Consider the following 23,821-nt stretch of genomic DNA (forward strand, 5'->3'; position numbering starts at 1 on the left):
TCCGCTATCCCCGCCAGCAAAGGGCGCCCGGCGCGCCTCGGAGCGCACGTTCCGCGCCTTCTCCTGCCCGCTCCTTGGACATTATGCGGCCGAGCAGTCGAGCCCCAGTCCTCCTCCTCTTGCTGCTCCTCCGGCTCCTCCTGCGGCCCGAGCGGCTCAGCTCTCGGCAGGCGGCGGCGTTGCTCAGCCGAGCGCAGACGGGACCCTCGCGGCGAGACCTCAGCGACTCCTAAAGTCAAAAGTTGGCGGCGGGCGCCAGGCTCCGCGGGCTCACCGCGGCCGCTGCCTCGCGTCGCCGCCGCAGCCAGGGAGGGCAGGAGGGAGGGGGGTGGGAGCAACAGGGGAGGGGTGGGAAGCACCATGCAGTTTGTATCCTGGGCCACACTGCTAACGTTCCTGGTGCGGGACCTGGCCGAGATGGGGAGCCCAGACGCCGCGGCGGCCGTGCGCAAGGACAGGCTGCACCCGAGGCAAGGTAATGAGACTCCGGCCATCGCGACCCCTCCGCCCCAGTCGCCACCTCCCCAGCGTCTGCGCCCGACAGCGGGCACCCCGCAGCGGAGGGCCTCTCTCTTTTTCCTAGAAAGAATTATCTCCGGCTTTGCAGCCTCTCCCTTCTTTAGGTCATTCCCAGCCAATTTCTAGAGAGAGCCACTGTAGAGTAGACTTGGTCTCCCCCACCCCGCTTTGCTGGTAGTTTGATCTTTCCCCTTCCCCACCTCCAGGGCCCAAACTATAGTTACTTAGTAACTGGGGGTAGCAGATACTGACTTGTTTTATTTTATTCAGATTATTTGTCAGAATACGAAATGTATCTCATGTATTTTGATTTGTTCACTGTCTGATTCCAAATGGTGTAGCCTCAGCGTTGAGCACAGTTCCTGGCTATTCCTGGCACATAGTAGGTGCTCAGCAAATATTTGTGCACTGGCTGAGGGTGAAGGCGTGGGCTCAAATGGGCAAAAAAAAAAAAAAAAAAAAAACTGCTGGAAAATAACCCGGACAAAGCCCCCTTCATGTTTAAACTAAAACTTGCGGGAAATTGGTTTGCGGAAAATTGAATTATTGCTTCATGTGTTTCTGCTTCTCCCTGCAGTGAAATTATTAGAGACCCTGAGCGAATACGAAATCGCGTCTCCCATCCGAGTGAACGCTCTCGGAGAACCCGTTTCTACGAACGTGCACTTCAAAAGGAGGCGCCGGAGCATTAACGCTGCCTCTGACCCCTGGCCGGCCTCTGCCTCGTCTTCCTCCTCCTCCTCTACCTCCGACCAGGAGCATTACCGCCTCTCTGCCTTCGGCCAGCAATTTCTATTTAATCTCTCCGCCCATTCCGGATTTATCGCTCCACTGTTCACTGTCACCCTTCTCGGGACGCCCGGGGAGAACCAGACAAAGTTTTATTCTGAGGAGGAAGCGGAACTCAAGCACTGCTTCTACAAAGGCCATGTCAATACCAAGTCTACCAAGTCCCAGCACACGGCGGTCATCAGCCTCTGCTCAGGAATGGTGAGTTGGTGCCCGCTCCTCCCCCCCCCCCCCCTTCACAAGTTTCTGGAAGACTTCATTGCTCTCTCTTCTAAGACCCTCACTGCGCCGAGTTTCCAGTCTGGCTCTAAATGCCCGCTGGAAGCTAGTTTGCATCCAGCGGTTTGGATGACTAGCCCAGTGCGTGCGCTTACACTGGAGAGGAGCGCACGCATCCGCTCCCAGGGGTTCCATGTGTTTTGGAGCTTTCTAGAGTCCGAACCGAGCTCCGCTGCTCCTTGCCCAGCGCTAGCAGGCGGCTTGGAAGTCGGTTTCCAAACTCCAGAGTTGCCTGCCCTTCCTTGTAGCAAACACAGCCGCCCAGGAGCGGAGCAGCTGAGCGCAGGCAGGACCCGACTCCTTATTGGCGCGTCTCGAGTCAGGGGTGTGGGCTGAGGATCCCCAGCCTCGGGTATGGGGAGTTCCTTCTGTGTGTCGTGGAGGGCGGTGCGTAATCTAGAGTCCCTGCGATCGCTCTGGGCCTCTTTTCACGCGCCAGGAACCCTGAGGCTGAACAGGATTGACAGGGAACAGGTCCGTCCCAGGAACGGAAGGGTGGGCCAAGGACTCCGGAGGCGGGGAAGAGGGCGGAGCCTGCCCCGGACGCTTTGAATTAGGGTAAAACTCGGAGTGGGGGTGTGGCGCAGTCCGACTCTGCACCCTGCTGGCGGGGTAGCCCCTAAGAAACAGAAATAGTGGGAGAGAGCCCGCAGAGGCTGCCCGGACGAGAGTTAGGTTCTTTTGGGTTTTCTGCCACCCATACGGGTTCCAGAGAGTGGAGAGACGGAGCCTACACCGCACGTTTCCCCTACAGAAGGAGAGCGAGAAGGCGCGAGGCGGCCACCTCCCTGCACTGCAAAATACGCACTTAGCAGGGTTTCCGAAAGGGTGCCTCGACCCCCTTTTGACCTCCCCTCCCCTCCCCACTTGCTCTCCAGTTGGTCCGATAAGGCATTCGCTTTCTTCCCCAGCACATTTGAAGACATGCTCTAAAGTTATGACCCCAGCGAAAGTGATCCTTGACTTTCCCAAACGATGTGCGTTCCTAACACGCGCGTGTGACGCAGAAGCTTTCCCGGGTCAGGCTCTCCCAGCGCACGGCGTTGTGCGCACTGCTCCCCCCATGATGCGTTTACTCTTCCCCTGAGGACCCACATTCCCCATCACCTTTTCTAAGGGGAGCACGGATAACTTACCGGGCCACTTGGCTGCCCCTGCCGAGCGCTGTCGTTGGTGGATCCTGCGTCCCTGGTTGGGATGTCGCATCTGTCTCCACTGCTCAACGGAAGAGTCCGGTGGGGGAACGAGGCAAGCTTGAAGAGTAGGACTGGGAAGGTTTTAGCCTGCTGGGATACGAGCACAGCGATGAGCCCCTCCAGCCCCCAGCAAAGCGCCAGGAGCTGCGGCTCGGCTCGTTGTTGAGATTGTTTGGGGGTGGGCGGAGACGGCAGTTTGACGCGCGGGGGGGGGGGGGTAAGGGGGTGCTGCCGTGAGTCATCGCCGCCCCAAGACCTAGGGCCAAAGCGCAGGAATCCTTCCATTCTGCCGAAGGTTATGGCTGGGGTGGGCATAAACCAGGCACTGGAACCCAGGTCATCAGAACACCCCGATCCGAAGGTTGTAAACACCAATTCCAGAACTTTACGAATGGTGCTGAGTATGTACGTAAAGTTTGTAAACAACCTTCACTCCTCCTCCCTCTCCGCCTCCACACCCCGCGGAGTGGCCCCAGCAGTTGTATAAATACTTTGCTGCGCAGGACCTTAATTTCTGTTGCCAATTTTAGGTGGTATCTCGCACGTAGAACAGCAACTGGTAACTCTCTTAGGGAACTGAGGGCCGGCAGGGACTTTAGAATGATTGTATAGACCGTGACAAACCCATGTATATTGCATTTAATTTGCAATCTGCCTCTCTGGGGAGGGAAAGGTCCAGAACACATCTTAAGGATAGGTGCACTGGCTGTTTCTTTCAGGGATTAACCTAGCTCCAAAAACCTCATCCCTCTGTCTCCCTTCTCGAATTTATCTTTCCTCCCAAGACTTCCCATTACCGTTTCTGCACCGGAAGTATCATGGCGTTCCTAGTGGAAATATTTCCACCCGGGAATTCTTTCACTCTTTAGAATGAACCACGCCAATCTACTCCCCCTCCCCTCAACCCGGAAGACACACACACACACCTCCTACCAGTACGTTATCAGTTTTCCTGAATTCCATCTCAGATGTGTCTCTCACTGGTCTGAACAGGCCCTACCCTAATTCTAGACCTCCTTCACTTCTCTGCCCCTTGCTCATTTAGGACTGTTGTCTCAGAAATATTTCCATGTGGTCTGTCCTCCTCCAGTCTTCCCTCTCTAATCCCTGCCAAACACCGCTAACAGATTAAGGGTGACTAGGTATAAGATCACATTACTCCTCTGTTCACTCACTCTACATAGCTCCCCATTGCTTAGTGAACAACTACTGATTTTATCATCTGACACTTGAGACCATTTACGGCATCCCTCCTCATGCCTTGCACATCTACCCGCCAGGCTCATCTCTCAGGCTTTCCTCCACAAATTCTGGGTATCGGGCAATCTGCTTTTGCAGATTTTCTCAGAGTTTCTCTCCCATCCCAGTCCTATGTCATTGCCTTTGGGTCTCTGGGTTTACTCGGTCATGTCCCCCAGCATCACATGCTCAAATCCTACCCTTCTTTTAAAGTAACTTACATAGCTTCTTCCCCGAGAAACCTTGTCCTTCAGCCACTGTTCTCTTTCCCTCTTCACCTGCACACACACTTATCTGTACCTCTCTTATGATGCTGAGTATGCTCTCTCTTGTGTTGTGGTTCTCGGTGCACATGATCTATCCCTTCCTCCTTTGCAGCAGGGACAACATCAGTGCCTTTCTCTCCCCTGTTGGAGCCTTGTATATTGTAGGTACTTAGTACCTATGTTTGAATAAATGGTCACTTTAACCAAGAAAGGACTACTCTTTGATCAAACATTCTTCTCTGAATCGACAACAAAATTAATTTGACCTCATAAGGATGACATTTATTGGACTCTTATGTGTCTTTCACTGTAATAAGTACTTTTTGTATGCATCATCTCATCCCATCCAAATCCTCATAACAGCCCAGTTCTGAAAACAACCAATTTTACAGATGAGGAAGGACACTGAGGCTTGGAGAGTTGGAGGCTTGCCCGAGGTCTCCTACCTACTAAGTGACAGAGTTGGGGTTCCCACCTTATCTTTCTGACCCATGCTCCTAACCATGGGCCAGAGACTGAATCTCTATTCCTAAAAAGACTTTCAAAAAAATTTTTTTTTACTAAAGTTTATTTATTTTAAGAGAGACAAGGTACAAGTGGGTGAGGAGCAGAGAGAGACGGAGAGAGAGAGAGAGAGAGAGAGAGAGAATCCCAAGCAGGCTCCGTGCTGTCAGCGCAAAGTCCAAGGCAGGGCTCAATCTCACAAGATCATGTGAGACTGTGACCTGAGCCAAAATCAAGAGTTGGACACTTAACTGACTGAGCCACCCGGACGCCCCTCAAAGTTCTTTCCAAAAAGGTGCTGGACTAAAATCCAAATTCCTGAGTTCTAGATTCAGCACTGGACACTATTAAGATTCAACCTGAAGCACGATTCAGCTGCTTCTGTATCACTGAAGAGGGACTTTAGACAAGTCACTTCCTCCCTCTGGGCCTTCATCTCCTCTTTTCTAATCAAAGGTGTCAGATCACATGAGCTCCCAAGTTCTTTCCTAGTCTTTATGACCTGTCTCTGGTAGGTTTCACGTGTTATAGTAAGCTTCCTGCTGTGTGCTCAGAGAACACAAGAGTTGTTTATATATATTTTTAATGTTTATTTATTTATTTTTGAGAGAGAGAGAGAGAGAGAGAGAGAGAGAGAGAGAGAATGAGTGGGGAACAGGGAGAGAGAGAGAGAGGGAGACACAGAATCCGAAGCCGGCTCGAGACTCTGAGCTGTTAGCACAGAGCCCCTCACAAGGCTCGAACTCCTGAACTGAGAGATCATGACCTGAGCTGAAACCAAGAGTCAGACGCTCAAGGGACTGAGCCACCCAGGTGCCCCACACACATTCTGTCCTGGCGGTTAGAGGCTAACACAGCAACACAAAAAGCCACTAAGGTGGTCCACTAAGGTGGACCCTTACAAAGGGTCCTTTTGCTAAGCACTTTCCATGCATTATCCCATTTATTCTGCACAGTCAGGCTTTACAGTATGTATTTTTATCACCAATTGATGAACAAGAAAGCTGAAACTCAGAGCGATTAAGGAACTTGCCCAGGGTGGATGGGTGAGTGGCAGCGTTGGGAACCTAAGGCATCCTGACTCCAGGCATCACTCCCTATTGCACAGGGAGGGGGTGCAGAGACGCTCATGTGCCAATGTCACAGGCAGCGCCACGTGGAGTGCCTGTGATCAGTATATGCTCTCTGAATTTGAATTAATGATAAGGCCTCCACAGGTCAGCTTTTCCCTGGGAAGCTCACACTTTTCCCTAAGTGTCCGGGCTATCTTAACACAAAGAAGAATGCTCTCTTTCCTTTAAAAGTGAGTGTGATGAGAATTTGAGCACCAGGGAAGGATTTCTTAGAAACAGATTTGGATAGCAGTTGCAATAGAGTCAAATCAAGAAGGTACGGACCTGGCCTGGTGGATTGAAAATAAACTGCTTCTCCAAATATGTCGGCAGCAAGTTCCATTCAAGCAGCCCTCATGGGGAAGGGATTGGGTGAAACGGCACCTTGTCTACTTGACAATGTTCCTTTTCTTTCCCTCCTTCTGGTTGAGTTATATTAAATCAACCTCTCCCCTCTCTTCATTTGCAGCTGGGCACATTCCGGTCCCATGATGGGGATTATTTTATTGAACCACTGCTGTCCCTTGATGAACAAGAAGACGAAGAGGAACAAAACAAACCCCACATTATCTATAGGCACAGCATCCTGCACAGAGAGCCCTCAACAGGAAGGCAGGCGTGTGACACCTCAGGTATTTCCTTCTCGCTTAAGCAGAGATCCCAGCTCTGCGAGATGGGTTAGTGGCCACACTACAAACACGTAGCTCTTTGACAGGCTGCAAAGTGCTACCACGTACGTTGTCTTGGATTCAGTCTTCAAGCGAGGTACGTATAGCCCCATGGCACAGCTGTGGAAGCTGAAAAGAGGTTTAGTAAGTTGTCCAAGGTAGCACAACTGGGAACTCACCAAGTTCGGGTACAAGCTCAACTAGCTTCAAGCTCTCTGTGGGCAAAGCTGCCTCTCGTTGAAGTTGCTGATTTTTAGGGTCAAGCGTTAGTAACGTCTTCAGGCTCTTGCGGCCATATCCTCAATCAGCCATCGCTCGTGTTTCCCGGGTGTTCTGGTGTTTTCTGTTCATGAGGGATTTGGTTTTGTTTTTTTTTTTTTTAACCATGTAGGGTTATGAAAAAGTGAAAAAGTCTCACAAGTGGAACTCCAAAAAACCTCTGTGTGTTTACAGGAATTTTTCCCATCAACTTCGGTTTTCGCCATTGCTCTGTGACTTTGGGAAATAAGCAAATGGAAGTGTAGATGGCATTTCTGGGTTTGCGTCGAATGCGTATATGCCCACCCCTAGACTCCTGCCCATGCTGGACAGTTTCCTTGAGGCTTTGCTAATGTGCCTGGCCATTGTCAGACATGTGTCATTCTGGGCACCTTGAAAAACTTAAGCTGTGTGTGTTGCTCAGTCTCTAGCCATGCGGCAACTCTTCACCCTCTTTGAAGCCTGGTCACTTTCTCAGCTTATCACTAAAGATCGTCCTTCAGGGGCGCCTGGGTGGCTCAGTCGGTTAAGCGTCCGACTTCGGCTCAGGTCATGATCTCACAGTCTGTGAGTTCGAGCCCCGCGTCGGGCTCTGTGCTGACAGCTCAGAGCCTGGAGCCTGTTTCAGATTCTGTGTCTCCCTCTCTCTCTGCCCCTCCCCCATTCATGCTCTGTCTCTCTCTGTCTCAAAAATAAATAAACGTTAAAAAAAAATTAAAAAAAAAAGATCGTCCTTCAGTTTGATCCTGTTTTAGGATGTTTGTTAAAATACTCTTTTTGTTGTTGTTGTTCTTCCGACTTTCTGTTTCTAAAACTTTATCCTTCTTCCTCTTCTTTATTTTTTAAAAGTTGCTTCTCCAAATCATAGAACTTCCCAGGGTCTTTCTGGCATATCCGAAATAGAGCTCAAAACCGGCAGGGGGTTCCCAAAATGCTTCCCAAGTGAGTCCTTATCTCATCCTATATCTGTGTCAGGTTCTTCCGCTGTGACACGGTGGTATCCTATTGCGTCCTGGAATTGTGATTTCTAAAGTGAAATCTTTCAGTGAAAGATAATATTGGCTCCTTATGACCTGGAGTAGTCAAGTCATAAGTTGTGTGGTGTGGTAGCTCATGTCGCACCGTGTTCCCACTGCCAGGGCTAAATGGAGTATAAGTGAAATATCGTGTCAGTTAGACTCACTGGAGAGCCAGGGCGAGGGAGAGCCGGTGGAAGGAGCGGTGTGCTCAGAAACAATAGTGCCAGCAACTTGCGCCCTTCCTGGCTGCCATTGACTTTAGCGGCAAGACGTTGTCCCGTTGTTTGGACCCCGCTCGTAAGAACAGTGTCCTTTGCTTCTTGACTTCCCATATCAGAATTAGCAAGTGTTCATCTTACATATGTGTACAAACCTATATATAGCGTGTGATAGAGAGGAAAGATGTGATTCCTCCCCTTTTATCTTACTAATATATGTTCGAAAGATACCCAACTGGTATGTTCATTGATCAGTTTATTGAACAATGGCACCTGGTGACATTCTTCTGCCCTAAAGTGGCAGCAAACCAAGATTTAAAACAAAACAAAACCAACAAACAAAAACCTTCTGGCTATGAAGGTCCTATTCTGCACTGGCATTGTGCAAAGCCCTTTCCCTTCACGACTTCCCTGAATCCTTACCACAACCCTATGAGGCGGGTGCCATTCTTACCCCCATTGTACCTGGCAGAGAAGCAGAGACGAGGCAACTTGGGTCAGGTCTCACAGCTACTTCATCATGACAGCCCATGTCTGTCTTATCCCGTGACCCATTTTGTCTGTGCACGTGTGTGTGTGTGTGTGTGTGTGCGTGCGCGTGTTGGCTGTGACAGAAAGAGAGAGAAGTCTTACTTGACGCTCTCGTTCAGAAAACCCTCAGAGTTTGTTTTTTAAAAGTTAATTACCTGAGTCAACGGGCATTTGGTTTCCTGGGTTAGAGGATGAGTCACTGTCAAGTCCTGTTGAAAACAGAACAGGGGACTCTCAAAAGGTGCAGATGGAGGACAAGAGAAGATGCCTCAAGTTTTCACAGGAGTTATTTGCGTTCTAGTCATTATTGGTTTGGCGGCCTCTGTGTAACACCATCCAAATCACTGGTGCCAACTTAGTGTTCCTTCTGGTTTGTCCTTGCCAGGGACCAATATGGCTGCCTTTCCTTCACTCCTGATGAATCAGGAGCCCAGCAGTTTGATCGGCTCTTCCAAATGTTGCTGCTGGACGGGTTGCTGCCATTCTGGTTTCTCTCTTCCAGCTGCTTCTGCAACCCTTGTTTGAATACAGATGCATGAGGCTCAGAACAGTTGGAGAGAACTTTGGAATATGGCACAATTCACCAGCAGCCATTAGAGGAACAGAGTGGCAGGTCTTGGAGACCTTCAAAACCAGGTAGCCTGTGCACAGGGAGTGAAAGTAGGTGGGGGGTGGGAGAAGCCTCTCTGGTCGGAGCAGAAAATATCCTCTACCAGTATCAATCCATTCACCTGTAGGGATTTCTCCCCAGAGCAGTGGTTGGTAGCCCAGAATAAACTTTAGAAGTATCCTGGGAACCTCAAACAAATGCAGATTCTTTAAAACAACAGCAACAACAATAAAACCAACCTCTGTCTCAGGCTGGTGAGAAGGAGCAAGAAACCTGGGATTTACCGAGTGCTCTACGGGACCCAGAAGTTCAGATAAACGTGAGAGTTCGTGCTAACGTGGGATTTAAGGCAATAACCACTATCCATTGCTTGCCACTTACTTTTGGACTTGGGGTTCTTTTGTTCTGTTTTGTTTTCATGGTGACCCACTTTAGTGTTTATTTTTGAGAAGGGGAGAGAGAGCACTCAGGCCTGTGGGGGAGAGGTGCGTGCAAGCCAGGGAGGGGCAGAGAGAAAGACAGAGACAGGATCTGAAGCAGGCTCTGTGACAGCAGGGAGCCCGACATGGGGCTCAAACTCATGAACCTTGAGCTCATGACCTGAGCTGAAGTCGGATGCTCAACCAACTGAGCCCCCCAGGCACCCTTGGTGTTCTTCATCACTGCTTTCTAGTTCTTCTCTTGGGATGACAGAAGATTTTCTGGAGGAAAATTTAAATTGTTAGCTCTAGGCCAACAAACGAATATTCTGTACAGATGAGTAAACTGTAGTCCTGGGATGTTAAGTTACTTATTTCTAGGAGTGATACTCTATACATTCAACACCAGCCCCTCAGAATTTAAGATAGCCCTAGCCTTGGAGGAGGCTCCTGGAAGTCCCCTGCTGAGCTGGGCGTTAACTCTTTAGTTGCTGGCTGCTGGGAGTCTGCCCAGGGCCAGGCACTGTGACTGTCACACTGCTCCCTACAGATGGATTGTGAGTCCTGTTCATTTCTGATTCTTGATGTATATCTGATTTTCAAGGAACAGATTCTGAGATAAATTATGTTGAAAAGACACGTGCAGAAGGGAGTCTTATGTAGTGAAAATTTCATGGGTTCAGATGGGAGTCAACAACTTAATTTATTCATTCATGTGTGCATTCAGCCTTAATGTATTTACTAACCCCTCTGTGCCATGAGGATAAAACCAGGAACCATCTTTATTCCAGTCAGCCGTGTGACCTCCAGCATATTTAGAGCATAAAGTAAGAATAATACATACCTTTCAAGGGTGTAGTTAGGACTAAATGAGTATGAAATAATGAAAGCTCCCAGGACAGTGTTTAGCAGATGGTAGGCAATCACTGAATGGTGGGCTAGAAAGAAGAATCATGAAAATAGAAATTGAAACAACACAGCAAGGAAAGGAAAACTCAAACTACCAAAACCCAGAGCTAATCGGGTTCCCATGATTAAGCTTAGAGTTTCTTGGTAACCAGGTCATAAAGGGCTTATGGGACTTGCCCAAGGTCACCCTGCCAGCAAGTGGTGGGGCCGAGAGCCCTTTCTCTCAGCTTCTTTTTTTCTGTACCTAATGCAGCATTGTAAAAACTCATCTCTTGCAAGTTCCTCTCGGCCCGGTGGCTGCCCTCGCGAGAATGTCTCTGTTTTGGCATCATTGGTTATGTCTGTGTGTATACGTTTGGGCCAGTTGAGTGTGTCTGCATTTATCTGTGATTGTCCTCCTGTTTGTAAGTTGCTCAGGCTTCCGAATGGGCTGTGGGCATCTTCTCCTTCCTGTGGCATGCCCTTGTCACTTCACGGTCCCCTACGCAGCGGGTCCTCAGTAGGGTTCATCCAGCTGACGGCCTGTGTGCCCCCACACACCAGGGGGACCAAGTGGCAAGCTCAGGGGAGCCATTCAGGAGCTTATTGCCTTTTACAAGCCGCTTCCTGCTGATCCTTCATGTGGCTTTTCCAGATGAAACCCCAAGTTCTGTCTCACGGACACTCTGCGTTTGACTCTGAATTTTGCACAAGAGGATTTAGTTGCTCTTATCAGTGAGACAGACGTGCTTCCTGGTAGATGAGAGAGAGAGAAAGGCGGGGGAGAAGGCCGACACAAGGCCGTTTTGTTTGCCTGGGCCTAAACGACAGTGTTTTTCCGTTATTAGAATACCTCTCTCGCCCTCCCATCTCGGCAAGCCTGCTTTTGTTTTGTTTTATTTAAGGCATTTAAGAATTATATACTCGTTGACCCATCGATGCCACTTCCAAGGAAACAATTGGACAATTGTATATGGATGTTTGTGGGAGAATACTTAGTATGGTGTTGTTTATTATAGCAGCAGGATGGAAAACCCTAAGTGCCTCTCAGTCGGAGGATAGATCAAATATTTATGAGGTATACATTTCATGGATTCCTATGCAGCCATCAAAAATAAGCATACAGATTTATTTTTAACAAATACACACACACACACACACATATATGTATGTGTATAGGTATATATATGTATGTATATGTATGTTTATATATGTATATATATGTACATATATATGTATATGTATATATATGTATATATATGTATATATGTATATATACGTATATACATATAGTGAACAAGCAGATGATAAGTTAGTAGGTATGGTATGATCTCATTTTTTTAAAACGGCAACAGTGTGGTGGTATATGTGTGTATTGAGAAAAATCTGAAGCAGTACGCACAGAAATTTTTTTTTAATGTTTACTTATCTTTGAGAGAGAGAGAGAGAGAGAGACAGTGTGTGAGTGGGGAAGAGACAGAGAGAGAGAGGGAGACACAGAATCCGAAGCAGGCTCCAGGCTCTGAGCTGTCAGCACAGAGCCCAACGCGGGGCTCGAACTCACCATGAGATCAGGACCTGAGCCGAAGTGGGATGCTTAACTGACTGAGCCACCCAGGTGGCTCACTGAAATATTAAAAAGGGATTGTTTGTGGTTGACAGGAACATAGGCAACATTTGTCTTTTTATTTTAAATGCCTATATTTCTGACATAATTCTATAGTCATTTTATAATCAGAAGATACAGTTAAAAGAGAAATGAGGATACTGGCATGTAATCATTTTGTAGCCCAGTGGCATTTGTCACCAGATATCAACAGCCAAGCCATGATCCCATGCATTTTTTTTTTTTTTTTTGAATGAGACAGGCTTAGTAGCCAGACAGATGAAAATCCTGCCTTGTGTCGACTTCCTTGGGACATCGGGACCAATCAAAGCTGAGGCTCCATCTCAACCCAGCTAAACTGCCTTGCGCCTGTTGGACATACCCAGGGATTACCATGGCTTAGTCTCCATGAGGCACTGGAGACTCTGTCCCCTAGAATGTCTGGTCACCTGTTGGTTTGACTCCCAAGGGTGCAGTCAAAAACGCTGGAAAATACAAGATGATGATTCAAGACATCCTTTGTTAGGGCTTTATGTGTGCTACCCACATTCCATATGTTAGCACTTGAAATCTGTTCATCAACCCTATAGGGTAGGTATTATTATCTTTATTTTACATTTGAGAAAATTACAGCTCAGAGAGGCCGAACCGCTTGTGCAAAGTCACACAGCTAGTGGGAAGTGGGCCTGACATTTGAACCCAGATCTAATTCCAGTGTGCTGCACTGTGGGCCTAACTCCATTGAATATACAAGTCCAAATGATGTCAACAACGGCTGACATTTGTTGAGCATGTGTTGTGTGGCAGGCACTGTTCCAAGTGCTTTACATGGATTGTGTAATTTAATCCTTACCTCGACCTCCATGGTGCACCTGGCACGATGGGGACACAGAGAAGTGCATCCAGTGGGCTCGCCCAAGGACACAAAACTTGAAAACACACCAATGCCTAACAACCATTTTGTCCTGGTGTACTTGGAGGGTTTTTTGCTCTGTCCTTTGTTGATTCGTTTGCATTCGGATATGGATTACTTTTGCTGGCAGGATTTTTAACATGCTTGCCTATAATTTGATAGGATTGGAGGAGGGCTGCCTGATGCCCGGAATTTCCACCGAGACTCTAATGACTCGCTGAGGCCTTGGTCTGCAGCTTGCCTCTGTTGGAGAGTATCCTTGTTACTCATTAACCTCTGGGATCCCATTAATAATTTAGCATAGATTAGCTGATTAGATTAGCTGCCCTGAGAGTTGGGCCCAAATGAAGTGAGAGACAGAGCTAAGGGCAGACCTCCGAGGGGGGCTTTGGGTAAACAATTCTGGGACAGCTTGAGGGTTCCAGGATGCAACAGAAGCGTTGGCTGACCTCACGCTCCTGCCCGGGCTCAAGCAGGTCAGTGGTTGTTGGCTAATTAGTTACTTCTGTGAGAAGCCGGCCTGCCTTCGTCTTCCCACACACTCTCTGTATCTTCACATCCTTTCTTTGGGCTGTTCGGCCTGTGAATGTAAGAATGGGCAACAGTCAAGGAGCCTTGTGCTGGGCACACCGTGGGTTCTTTCAGTTAGTCCTGCAACAACAGCTCCCTGCAAGGAAAATGCCTCAGTTATTCCCTTTTACAAATAAGAAAGCTGAACTCCAAGCGGTCAATGAACTTGTGCGCACTGTGTAAGGGAAACAGCTCTCAAACACAGGGCTGTTTGAATCTTTAAAGATAGTTTCCACCATTTGGGATTTATTGTTTTGGTTTAATTTCCTGTCACTTACACCTTTTTGTTCCTCGTCAGTCTGTATACCTTTTTTTCTCTTTGATATATTCTCCAATGACTGTATCTAATACACAGTCAGATGCATTAGGCAGTAAGCGATGGCCTCTCTCTTTGCAAATTACTAGAAAATTACTGTTTTAAATAACTGAATTCTTGAGCCTCTTCCCTCAGCTTTATCTTCTTTGTGGCAGCTTTTTAAAAACATCAGTGTTGGGGCGCCTGGGTGGCTCAGTCGGTTAAGCGGCCGACTTCGGCTCAGGTCATGATCTCGCGGTCCGTGAGTTCAAGCCCTGCATCGGGCACTGTGCTGACAGCTCAGAGCCTGGAGCCTGTTTCAGATTCTGTGTCTCCCTCTCTCTGACCCTTCCCCGTTCATGCTCTGTCTCTCTCTGTCTCAAAAAAAATAAATAAACATTAAAAAAAAATTAAAAAAAATAAATAAAAACATCAGTGTTAATAGTGCTATACAACAAAATGAAAGGATAATAAAAAAGAAACTTCTAATACAGGCAGTGTTTTTTTTTCTTTCATTTGAAATTTTTCCATCATGTCTTTTTTATTATTTATTTATTTATTTATTTATTTTAGAGAGAGGGGAGGGAGGGTCAGAGAGAGAGGGAGACACAGAATCCGAAGCAGGCTCCAGGCTCTGAGCTGTCAGCACAGAGCCTGATGCGGGGCTTGAACTCACGAACTGCGAGATCATGACTTGAGCTGAAGTCAGATGCTTGGCTGACTGAGCCACCCAGATGCCCCCCGGCCCTCGACCCTCCCTGGTGTCTTTTAAAAAGCACGTTATTAAGAAACGTATAAGCACACATAAACAGGTGGAGGCAATTGTAAATGAACCCATCTACCCGTAATGATAGCAAAGATTTTTTCCATGTGTGCTTTTTATTTTTTCTCTCTGCTGGACTATTTTAAAGGAAACCCAGGTACCATGACATTCCCTATCTGAATACTCCCATGGACATCTCTGAAAAACGAGGATACTTTCTTCCGTAACTGTAATGTAAATATACCATGCTGAGCAAAATCAACAATAATCGCTCCATATAACCTGAACAGTGCCTGTTTATAAAATGTTCCTAATTGTCCCTGAAATGCCTCCTTCAAGTCCCCTCGTTTAGGCTGTGATCTGAATCAGCTCCCCCTGTCGCGGTTGGTTGTTCTATCTCTTAAATAACTTTTCACTTCGTTGCCAGTGTCATCCTAATTAAATTACTATTTTCCTTCTAGGTTAGATTTGCTCCCTGTGGTCTTTTCCCCCCTTTCCAGTTCTTTTATTCACTGATTCCTCTTTGTCGTCCTAAGGTCGGTCTGCATTTGCAGCCATTTGAAAGACCTGGGTCAGCCCTAAACCCAGAGCAGGTACCAAGAACAAAGCTACCAGGAATGAGCCACTTATCAGAGTAATTTCATTGAGCACAAAAGGCAGCTTGGTTGGGTTGATTTTTGCCCCTTTATCTGGAGTACCTTGATAACCCTCTTTCTTCTTCTTTTTTTAAACCTACCAATAGAAAGATCCTCGATTTACAGTATTTACTAAGACTCCCTTGTCTGCCATTCAAGGATTGTACTCACCTGTGTTGGAAGCCTGTGAGAGTCAGTTTGCAATTGGGAATTGTCAAGTGGCACGTTAGGTTTGGGCCTGAAATTAGGACCCCGTGATGTATGACCTGCTTTCCTGCCTCCTGTCTTGGCACTTTTGGTAAGCTTCTGGAACCAGAGATAGCATGAGGGCTCCCTGCTTTACTTTGAGCCCCAGATTGATTTCCTTGTCACCTGTCATCATTCCTGGCTGTTCCTATCACTTTGCTTCAGAAACCCATTGTCGGTCGAGGAAAAAAGGATCGTAGAATACCTGGCCAATGTGTTTATCTTCCCGGTAAGCCCCTGAGACAAGTTTAGATGCACGCCTCCTTCTCAAGAAGAGATGTAAGAAACTTCAGAAGGCTTTGGTCAGGGCCAGAGGGAAATTGGTCAGGCGTGCAGACTAACAGAGGGAAGAAGTATATGGGGTTCATCGGGGCAGGACTCAGACTCTTCATCTGACCTGAATGGGCCGTCTTTTTGAAGTAAGATGCTGTAGAATCTGTTAGTTCTCTTCGTATGAGGGAATAAACCCACTTGTTCAATGAAGGGCTATTTTATCATGCAGTTGAGATTTAAACGGTTTAACTTTGTATCTGCCAAAGTTAGGCTCTCTTTGATACTCAGATCATTACAGAATCGTTACTGTAGCCATTTGTGAGTAGCCAAAGTCGGCTCCTGTCTGGGCCAGACTTCTGCATGGGCATTCTGTACAGCTGCGAATCAATAAATATGAAGCATTTTGAATACCCCAAAAAGGAGCATAAGGAAATGCAAGATACGATGCTTTGTGTACCTGCAGGTGGTGGGGTCCGAGAAGGAGCAAGAGCAAGGGGTAAATGTTGGTGAAATGCTTGCTGATTTATTACTCTTCATCTCTCGCGGGACATTAGAATCAGAGCAGGGGGTTGAAGATAGCAGTTGGCCTGTGGTGTGTGGAATGAGAGACAGGACTCCATTAGTCCCAAGTTGCTCCGGGGACAGTTTAAGGCTTTTCCGAAGTTTCCTGATGATGTGCTGGTTTTTTTTTTTCTTGTAAGCCAATTTCCTAATTCTCACATTTGATGCCTTTCCACTCTAACAAGTTAGATTAGAGAGAATGGAAATGGTTTTCAGCAACTATTATCTGTTTTAGCAGGTGCCAAATAGAAAATGTGCAGTGAATAATGGAGACACGCGCGCGCACACACACACACACACACACACACTGCACTTCCCTTGAACATAAGCTGCCACCCACTTCTTTTCTGTGGGTGTCTCTCTGCTCTGGATTTACTCTGACTCCTTCCACCCTCCCACTCTGCCCCCTGTTTGGCTGTCTCTTTGACACCCTCTTTCCAAGTGTCAGTTGACCAGGAGAGGACACTCTGGTGGGTTTAGCCTGTGTTGAATCCTAGGAGTTCATTTTTCAGCATTTTTTGCTTTTATCTTATAAAAGATAAGAACTCACAATTTTTAATACTGGAAAGAACTTTAGAGAGAACTTCTTTTCCATTCCTTCTTTTTCTGGATCAGAGAGGATCAAGGCTCAGCATTTTGAAGGGATTCGTAATCTTGGAAGTAGGGCAAATGAAAAACCGGGCCCTGAGCACAGGCCTCTTACTTCTGCGTCCTGTGTACTTTCCAAGCTGCAGGTCAAGGGAAGGCCGTTGGTGGAAGCCGCGCTTGGAAAGACGGTGTTCCAAAGTGCACCTCAAATGAGATTTGGGAATATCACTGGATTTATTTGATGCGTAAGGATAATGAGGAATAAACTACTGAGATCCTTTAGGAAGCTATCTCAAGGCTATAGGGAGAGATAGCAGGCTCTTAATTCATGTAGGGGATTAAAGCAACAGCTGAATTTAAAGCAACAGAACATCTGAGCCGGGCCAGGGTGCTGCAGGAGGGTGGCTTGTGACTGCGGAGGGTTCCAGGTGGTTCTACTTGTAATCAGATTAGACTGTGTCCCTGTGACCACTCATTTCCATGATGGCTGAGACATGGACATGAGGACGAGAAAGGATGTGTAGTCCGGGCTGTGGTGTGGAAGCTAGTCCTCAGTCGTGTGTAAACTGGGAGATGTGTATCAAAGGAATGTGGGAGATATGCCCCCCGAGGAGTTGCCTAGAAGCCTTTTTAAAGAGTTGCAGGGCCAACTGCTCTTTAATCTCTGACAGGGGAGGGATACCTCGACCCCCCACAGGCACCACATTCAGCTGGAGAGCCACTGCCACTGCAGTGAAAGGTCAGATAGCAGCAAGCCCTGGGGCCACCTCTTTTCTGCAGCCTTCGGGGCTGCTCATCTTTAGTCACGAGGCACCCCAGAACCAAGGCCCTCAGAGCCTTTACACAGCCTGGCCCTGTGTCGTTCCTCTGTGTGTATGAAGTCATTGAATCCTCCCCACTGCCCCGTTAGGGAGGAACTCTTCTTATCCCCATTTCACAGATGACAAGATGGAGGCACAAAGACCTTAAATGACTTGCCTAAAGTCACACAGCTTAAATGTGGAGAAACTGGGATTTAAACGCAGGTCCTTCTGAGTCCCAAGCCCAAACTTCCCTGGCACAGCATGTCGGATCCGGTATTCACTCTGCGAGCACCTTGAAAGGACCGTCCTATAATGGCAGCCAGCAGCCCCATGTGGCTCCTGAGCCTTTGAAATGTGGCCTAGTGCCACATGTTGAAATGATAATATTCTAGGTATATGGGGTTAAATAGAAAATATCAAAATTAATTTCATCTGTTCCTTTTGGTGTTTTTAAAATGTGCTACTAGAAAATTTTAACTTCCATGTGTGGCTCACATTTTATTTCTTCTGGAAAGTGCTGGCCTAGAAGGTCCCAAGCTGTGTCACAAAGGGGCCTGGGAGGCGGCCATCCAAAAGAGGCTGCAGATAGCACAGGGTGGCTGTGGGCGGCTGGCACCCCACCGCCAGAAAGGCCAGGCTCCCCTTACTGCGGAGAGAATGGAATGAGTCAAAACCAACATTTCCAGAAGAGTATTTTGCAGGATATTAATAGTAAAACCAAACAGTCTCTTAGTGAAATGCAGGCCTGGGTATGTTCAGCATGTTATACTACGTCAAATAGATATTCTTTAAATATTTTCTCAAGTTATTTCAAGTATGACTCAGTTTCCTCATTTTGAAACGGATAGAATAGTCCCTCCCATATCTGGTTGCTTGGAGGAATGATCTAGTTAATCGATATGAAGTGCTTAGAAGAGCCCCTGACACAGAGAAACCCACTCAACAAACGTCAGCCAGTGTTACTGTGCCAGGAGCCCCTTGTTACTGCTTTTGTTGAATGAGGTGCAGGCTGTTGAATGCGGAAGGGGCAGCTGTTGAATGCGGAAGCTAGGCCTTTGGGTGTAGTGCCCCGAGTCTCCCCATTTGGCTGGAGGTACCCACCCGCTGGAAGATAGTGTGAGGACCCTCAGACGTGCCTCCCACCACCCACAGCCCACAACCCACCCGAGCCCCTTGAACTTTGCAAGAAAGCTTCTCAAGTGTTTTCTTCCAATGGCATCCCCTTCTCTGCCACCGCCCTCCCCCCCCCCCCGACCCCCGCCCAGAGGAAAGTTCCTCAATACCCTTCTTTCCATTATCTTTCCAGGACTGGGTCAGTCCCCCTCACCTGCCCTGTAACCTCACCAAGAGCCCGTAAGTTTCCCTCTTATGTGGTTCAACAAATGTAAACGGGGTTCTTCCCTGCAAGACTTGGTGTTCTTAAAATGCTAAGGAGCATGGAGAAAGTCCCAGATGGAAATGCTGCATGTAATGTTTTGCAAACCTACATTATTCGGTTCTGGAAATATGTTCTGGGACTAATGTCCCATGAACCATTCTCAGGGGAACATAGCTCACAAAGGTTCTGGCCAGCCAAAAGGAGTTTTAGCAAACTGTCTTCCACCACTGCCCTTTGCACGTATTTCCCTGCCGGCACTGAGCACAGAGCATCACCAGACACTGTGCGCGCCATTTGTGTTTTCCCCAAAGCTCACCTTTTGTACAGAGAAATGGGTTTGACATATCCCAGTGAGTATCTGGGGATTCACTCTTGCTTTTAAAGCCAGCAAGTTGAGGACCTTTAAAAAAATTAAACATTGGTGACTTTTCATTCATCCAGGACAGTCTTCCCTCCACCCCCCAGCTCCTTCCATACCCAGTTGCTGGAAACTCATTGTTCTTTATTATTAGAACATTCATTGGTTTTATGGCCGTTTTTCTTTTTATGTTTTACCTCCCCCCCCCCCCCCCCCCACGGGTCTTGTTTATCCATCGTCCTCTGGTCCCAATAGACTTTTTTCTCTCCAGCCGAATCTCTGTCTGAAGGCTTCATGAACCCTTTGAACAGACGGGAGTAATGCAGATCTTAGATCTGACGAGAACAAAGACAGTCTGGGCAATGCCACTGGCCTCTCCTTTTTCTTCCCGGTATGTTATCAGCTCTTGGAGTCAGTGGAGAGATGGAAGCGTTTGTGGCCTTTGTTTCCATCCCGTGACATCTCAGACTGTCTTCCCCCTATCAGTGCGCGTGTGCTTGTCACTGGACCGGATGTCCCACTGGAGCAGGGACCGGCCCTTCACCCTTTGGTCCCCTCCCCCACCCTCCCTTCTTTCCTGTAGAAGAGTCTTTCTGAAATAGAACTGTTTTCCTTGAGAAACCTTAGTATCGGCACACGAATTCATTCCTAAAGAGGAGATCTGTTGCAAACGACTAGTAAAGACATCACTCATCATTATTATCACCTTAAATACTTTACGGATCTTTCTGCATGCCGTGCTTTGCACTGAGGATGTTTTGGACACCCTCTCTTTCTGTCCTCACAGTTAGCCTTCAGTGTGCTGTTCTTGCTATTACAATTGTTGTTATTATCCTGTTATTATCCTCATTTTTCAGATGAGGGAACTGAGGCTTTGAGGCACAAAGGGCAGTTATAAGAGTGCTCGGGCAGGGCCACACACCGGGGCTGGTCTGCCTCCAGAAGCCAGGAGCAGGACCCACAGATTCCTGTCTGTTTCCTTTGGCTGCCAGGCCAGGGTGGAGCAGAAGGGAGGCATAGTCTTCCCTTTGGTTCTGTGCTATGATTTCTCTGCCCACTTAGACCATGAGGTCACAAGGTGGCTCAGTGCCTTAAGGAAGTTCAGTTAAATTTTGATAAACCTTCTGAAAATAGAGAGCAATAATTAACTTCCCAACTGTTCCAAGTTAACGTTTGAGTCTCCTTAGCCCAACCCCGGCGGACATGAAACTCTCATTGAGTGACTGCTGAATAATAAGGCTTGAATGTTAGTTTCTGAAATGATTCTAGTTTTTTTGTAATGCCATATGCGTTCTATTGTATGGCAATGTGACATGAAGCGCCTTTAAAATATTTTTTACCAAAAATAGCCAAATGTTACAGTTTTGGTTTTTTTTTACTGTGAGGTTTTAAATAATGAAACCATCTTAAATTTTTTTTTAAGTTCATTTATTTATTTTGAGAGAGAGAGAGAGCACAGGCAGGGGAGGGGCATAGGGGGAGGGTGAGAGAAAGAATCCCAAGCAGGCCCCTTGCTGTCAGCCCGGAACCTCAAGCAGGGCTTGAACCCATGGGCCATGAGATCATGACCTAAGCCGAAACCAAGATGCTTCACTGACTGAGACACCCAGGCGTCCCGCCATCTTGAATTTTTATAATATAATTTTTTTAAGGATTGGCCCCAAGTTTTATTTTTGTTTTGTTGTTGATACTGTTTATTTCAACTTACCTAGCTCAATACCTTCACAGATTAGATGTTCAAGAAGTAATTTTTTAAAATTCCACATGTAACATATAAGGAATGTTCTATATACTTTGTTATTTAATTCTCAAGACCACCTTAACATAGGAGCATGCCCTGACATGCCCATTTAAGAGGTCAGGAAACTGAGGTCCAGAGAAGTGACTTAGAAAAGATCATTTAAGGGTACAAATAGCTTATATCTTTGGAATTGTTACCGTACCCCAGATAATTGTTTTTATGTAGTCACTCTCCCTTAAATGGTTCCTTTAAGTCCTTTATGACTTGTAAAAAAGAATAGAAAGAATAACTCTACTTACTGGTTGCTTCCTATGTGCTAGACACTTTATATGCATGACCTCCAACTATTCCTCAGACAAGTCTATGAAATGGGTACTGTTCTTACTGAGCTTTTTAAGTGAGAGAATGGAGAGTGAAAGGTGGGCATTGGCAGGAGGGTGGGATACTTGCCCAAAGTCAAATAGGGCTTGAAGCGTGCTCCCTTCAGCGCATGAGATCTTGGAACACTGTGCTGGTGTAAGCATCACTGGTTCCGCTTAGTGGTCAGCAACGCAAAGCAGTTGGAAAAGCCAATATTAACTCATCTTCTTGTTACAAAATGTTACAACTTGAGTCCTTATGATGTGGCTTTAGGAAACACACCCCTGCCCCCTCCAGCTGTTTAACGTGCCTCATTTGTTTCCGTGTGCATGCAAGGGTGCAGACTGCAAAATATTGCACTTTTTCTCTGAATGCAAGTGTGCATTTCATTATGCTTTTTCGTGGTTTTTTTTTTGTTTTTGTCTTAAGTCTATTTTATAGAACAGTTTTAATAGCAAAATGAGAGGAAGGTACAGAAATTTCCCATACACCCCCTACCCTCGGGCCTGTATAGCGTCCCCTACCATCAACATCTCTCACCAGAGGGTACATTTGTTACAGTTGATGAATTTACATTGATATACCATAATGATTATATCTTAATCACGTCAAGTCCATATTTATATTATGATCTCTTCTTGGTGTTTTATATTCTCTGTATTTGGACAAATGCATGAAATGACGTGTATCCATGATTATGATTTCATACACAGTACTCTCACTGTTCTGAATATCCTCTGTGCTTTGCCCACCCATCCCCTCGTGCCCCAGCCTCTGGCAACCACTGATGTTTTACTTTCGCCATAGTTTTCCTTTTCCAGAATGTCACATAGTTGGAATCAGTACAGTGTCTAACCTTTTTAGATTGGCTTTTTTCACTTAGCAGGATGCATTCAAGGTTCCTTCATGTCTTTACATGGCTTGCTAGCTCATTTCTTTTTAGCGCTAAATACTGTTCCATTGTCTGGCTGTGTCACAGTTTATTTATCCATTCAGCTACTGAAGGACATCTCGGTTGCTTCCAAGTTTAGCAATTATGAATAGGAGCCATAGACCTCCATGTGCAGGTTTTTCTGTGAACAAATCCTCTGGGTAAATACCCAGGAGCTTGATTGGTACATAATGTGGTATGGTTCGTTTTGTAAGAAACTGACAAACTGTCTTCCAAAGTGGCTGTGCCATTTTACATTCCCACCATCGATGAATGCGAGTTCCCGTTGTTAACATCCTTGCCAGCATTTGGCGTTGTCCGTGTTCCAGATTTTGGCCGTTGTAAAAGACGTGTGGCGATATCTTAATGTTGTTTTAATTTGCATTTCCTTGATAATGTACGATGCTGAGCGTAGTTTCGTGTGCTTATTTGACAACGGTATATCTTCTTCTGCTCAACGCACTGTTTTAAGATTTGAATGCGTACGGGTCGCTCCTGAGTTATTTCGTTAAGTGAATGTGATGAGTTTTTGAGGAATCCTCGAAGGAGAACCATCCTGAAAAAACGATCTCCTATTTCTGAGTGTCATATTTGAACTTTAAGAAGAGGCAAGAGAATGGTGCAGCCACTTTGGAAAACAAGCTGGCAGTTCTTCCAAATGGTAAACACAAGAGTTCTCCTTGTAGGTTACACACTGAAGAGAGACGCAAGCATGGTCACACAAAAACTTGTACGCGCATGGTCCCAGTAGAATTACCCAATTGGACTGTTAGACCCAAATGCCGCCAATTAAGAAACGAATAAATAAAATGTGAAAGAAGCCAGTCACAAAAGGCCACGTCGTGTATGACTCCGTCCGTATGACATGAGAGGATAGGCAAATCCATAGATACGTAAGTTAGTGATTTCCAGGGGCTAGAGGGAGAAGGGCAGTGGGGAGTGCCCACTAATGGGTACAGAACTTCTTTTTGGGGCAATGAAAATGTTCTGAAATCAGATAATGGTGATGGTTGCACAACTGTACGAATATGCTCAAGAAAACCACTGAATTATACCCTTTGAAAGGGTGGATTCTATGGTAAACAAATTGTATCTCAACATAAAGTACTAATACATGTAAAGCTTCTTGGGGGGAGTTGTGGGAGGAGGGGACAGAAGAGCAAAAATGTGCCTTTTGTCCTGTGCTTTCCAGGAGACTGGCTGAGGGGGGGGGGGGGAGGGGGGGGGGGGGGGGAGGGGGGGGGCTATTTGGTGTTTGGTGGGTTGGAGTGGGTTTGGGTGGGGT

The 23,821-nt window shown here is 46.8% G+C and overlaps 1 protein-coding gene across 6 annotated transcripts in view; it reads left to right on the forward strand.

Moving 5' to 3' along the window:
- Positions 1-334: 334 nt before the first annotated feature.
- The window catches only part of ADAMTS9 (ADAM metallopeptidase with thrombospondin type 1 motif 9), a 163,799-nt gene continuing 140,312 nt past the window's right edge, over positions 335-23,821 (forward strand). For 4 of the 6 annotated variants that reach the window (XM_053219112.1, XM_027039170.2, XM_027039172.2 and 1 more), the window contains exons 1-3: positions 335-475; positions 1,097-1,509; positions 6,374-6,536. In XM_053219112.1, coding sequence (XP_053075087.1) covers positions 361-475; positions 1,097-1,509; positions 6,374-6,536 — 691 coding nt within the window. In that variant the 5' untranslated portion in view covers positions 335-360. Of the gene's footprint in view, positions 476-1,096; positions 1,510-6,373; positions 6,537-7,525; positions 9,235-11,944; positions 13,511-23,821 lie in introns of those variants that run through there. The other 2 variants (XM_053219114.1, XM_053219113.1) reach the window with 2 other exon arrangements.

This window comes from Acinonyx jubatus, chromosome A2, assembly GCF_027475565.1.
Source record: "Acinonyx jubatus isolate Ajub_Pintada_27869175 chromosome A2, VMU_Ajub_asm_v1.0, whole genome shotgun sequence".
NCBI classification, from domain to species: Eukaryota; Metazoa; Chordata; class Mammalia; order Carnivora; family Felidae; genus Acinonyx; species Acinonyx jubatus.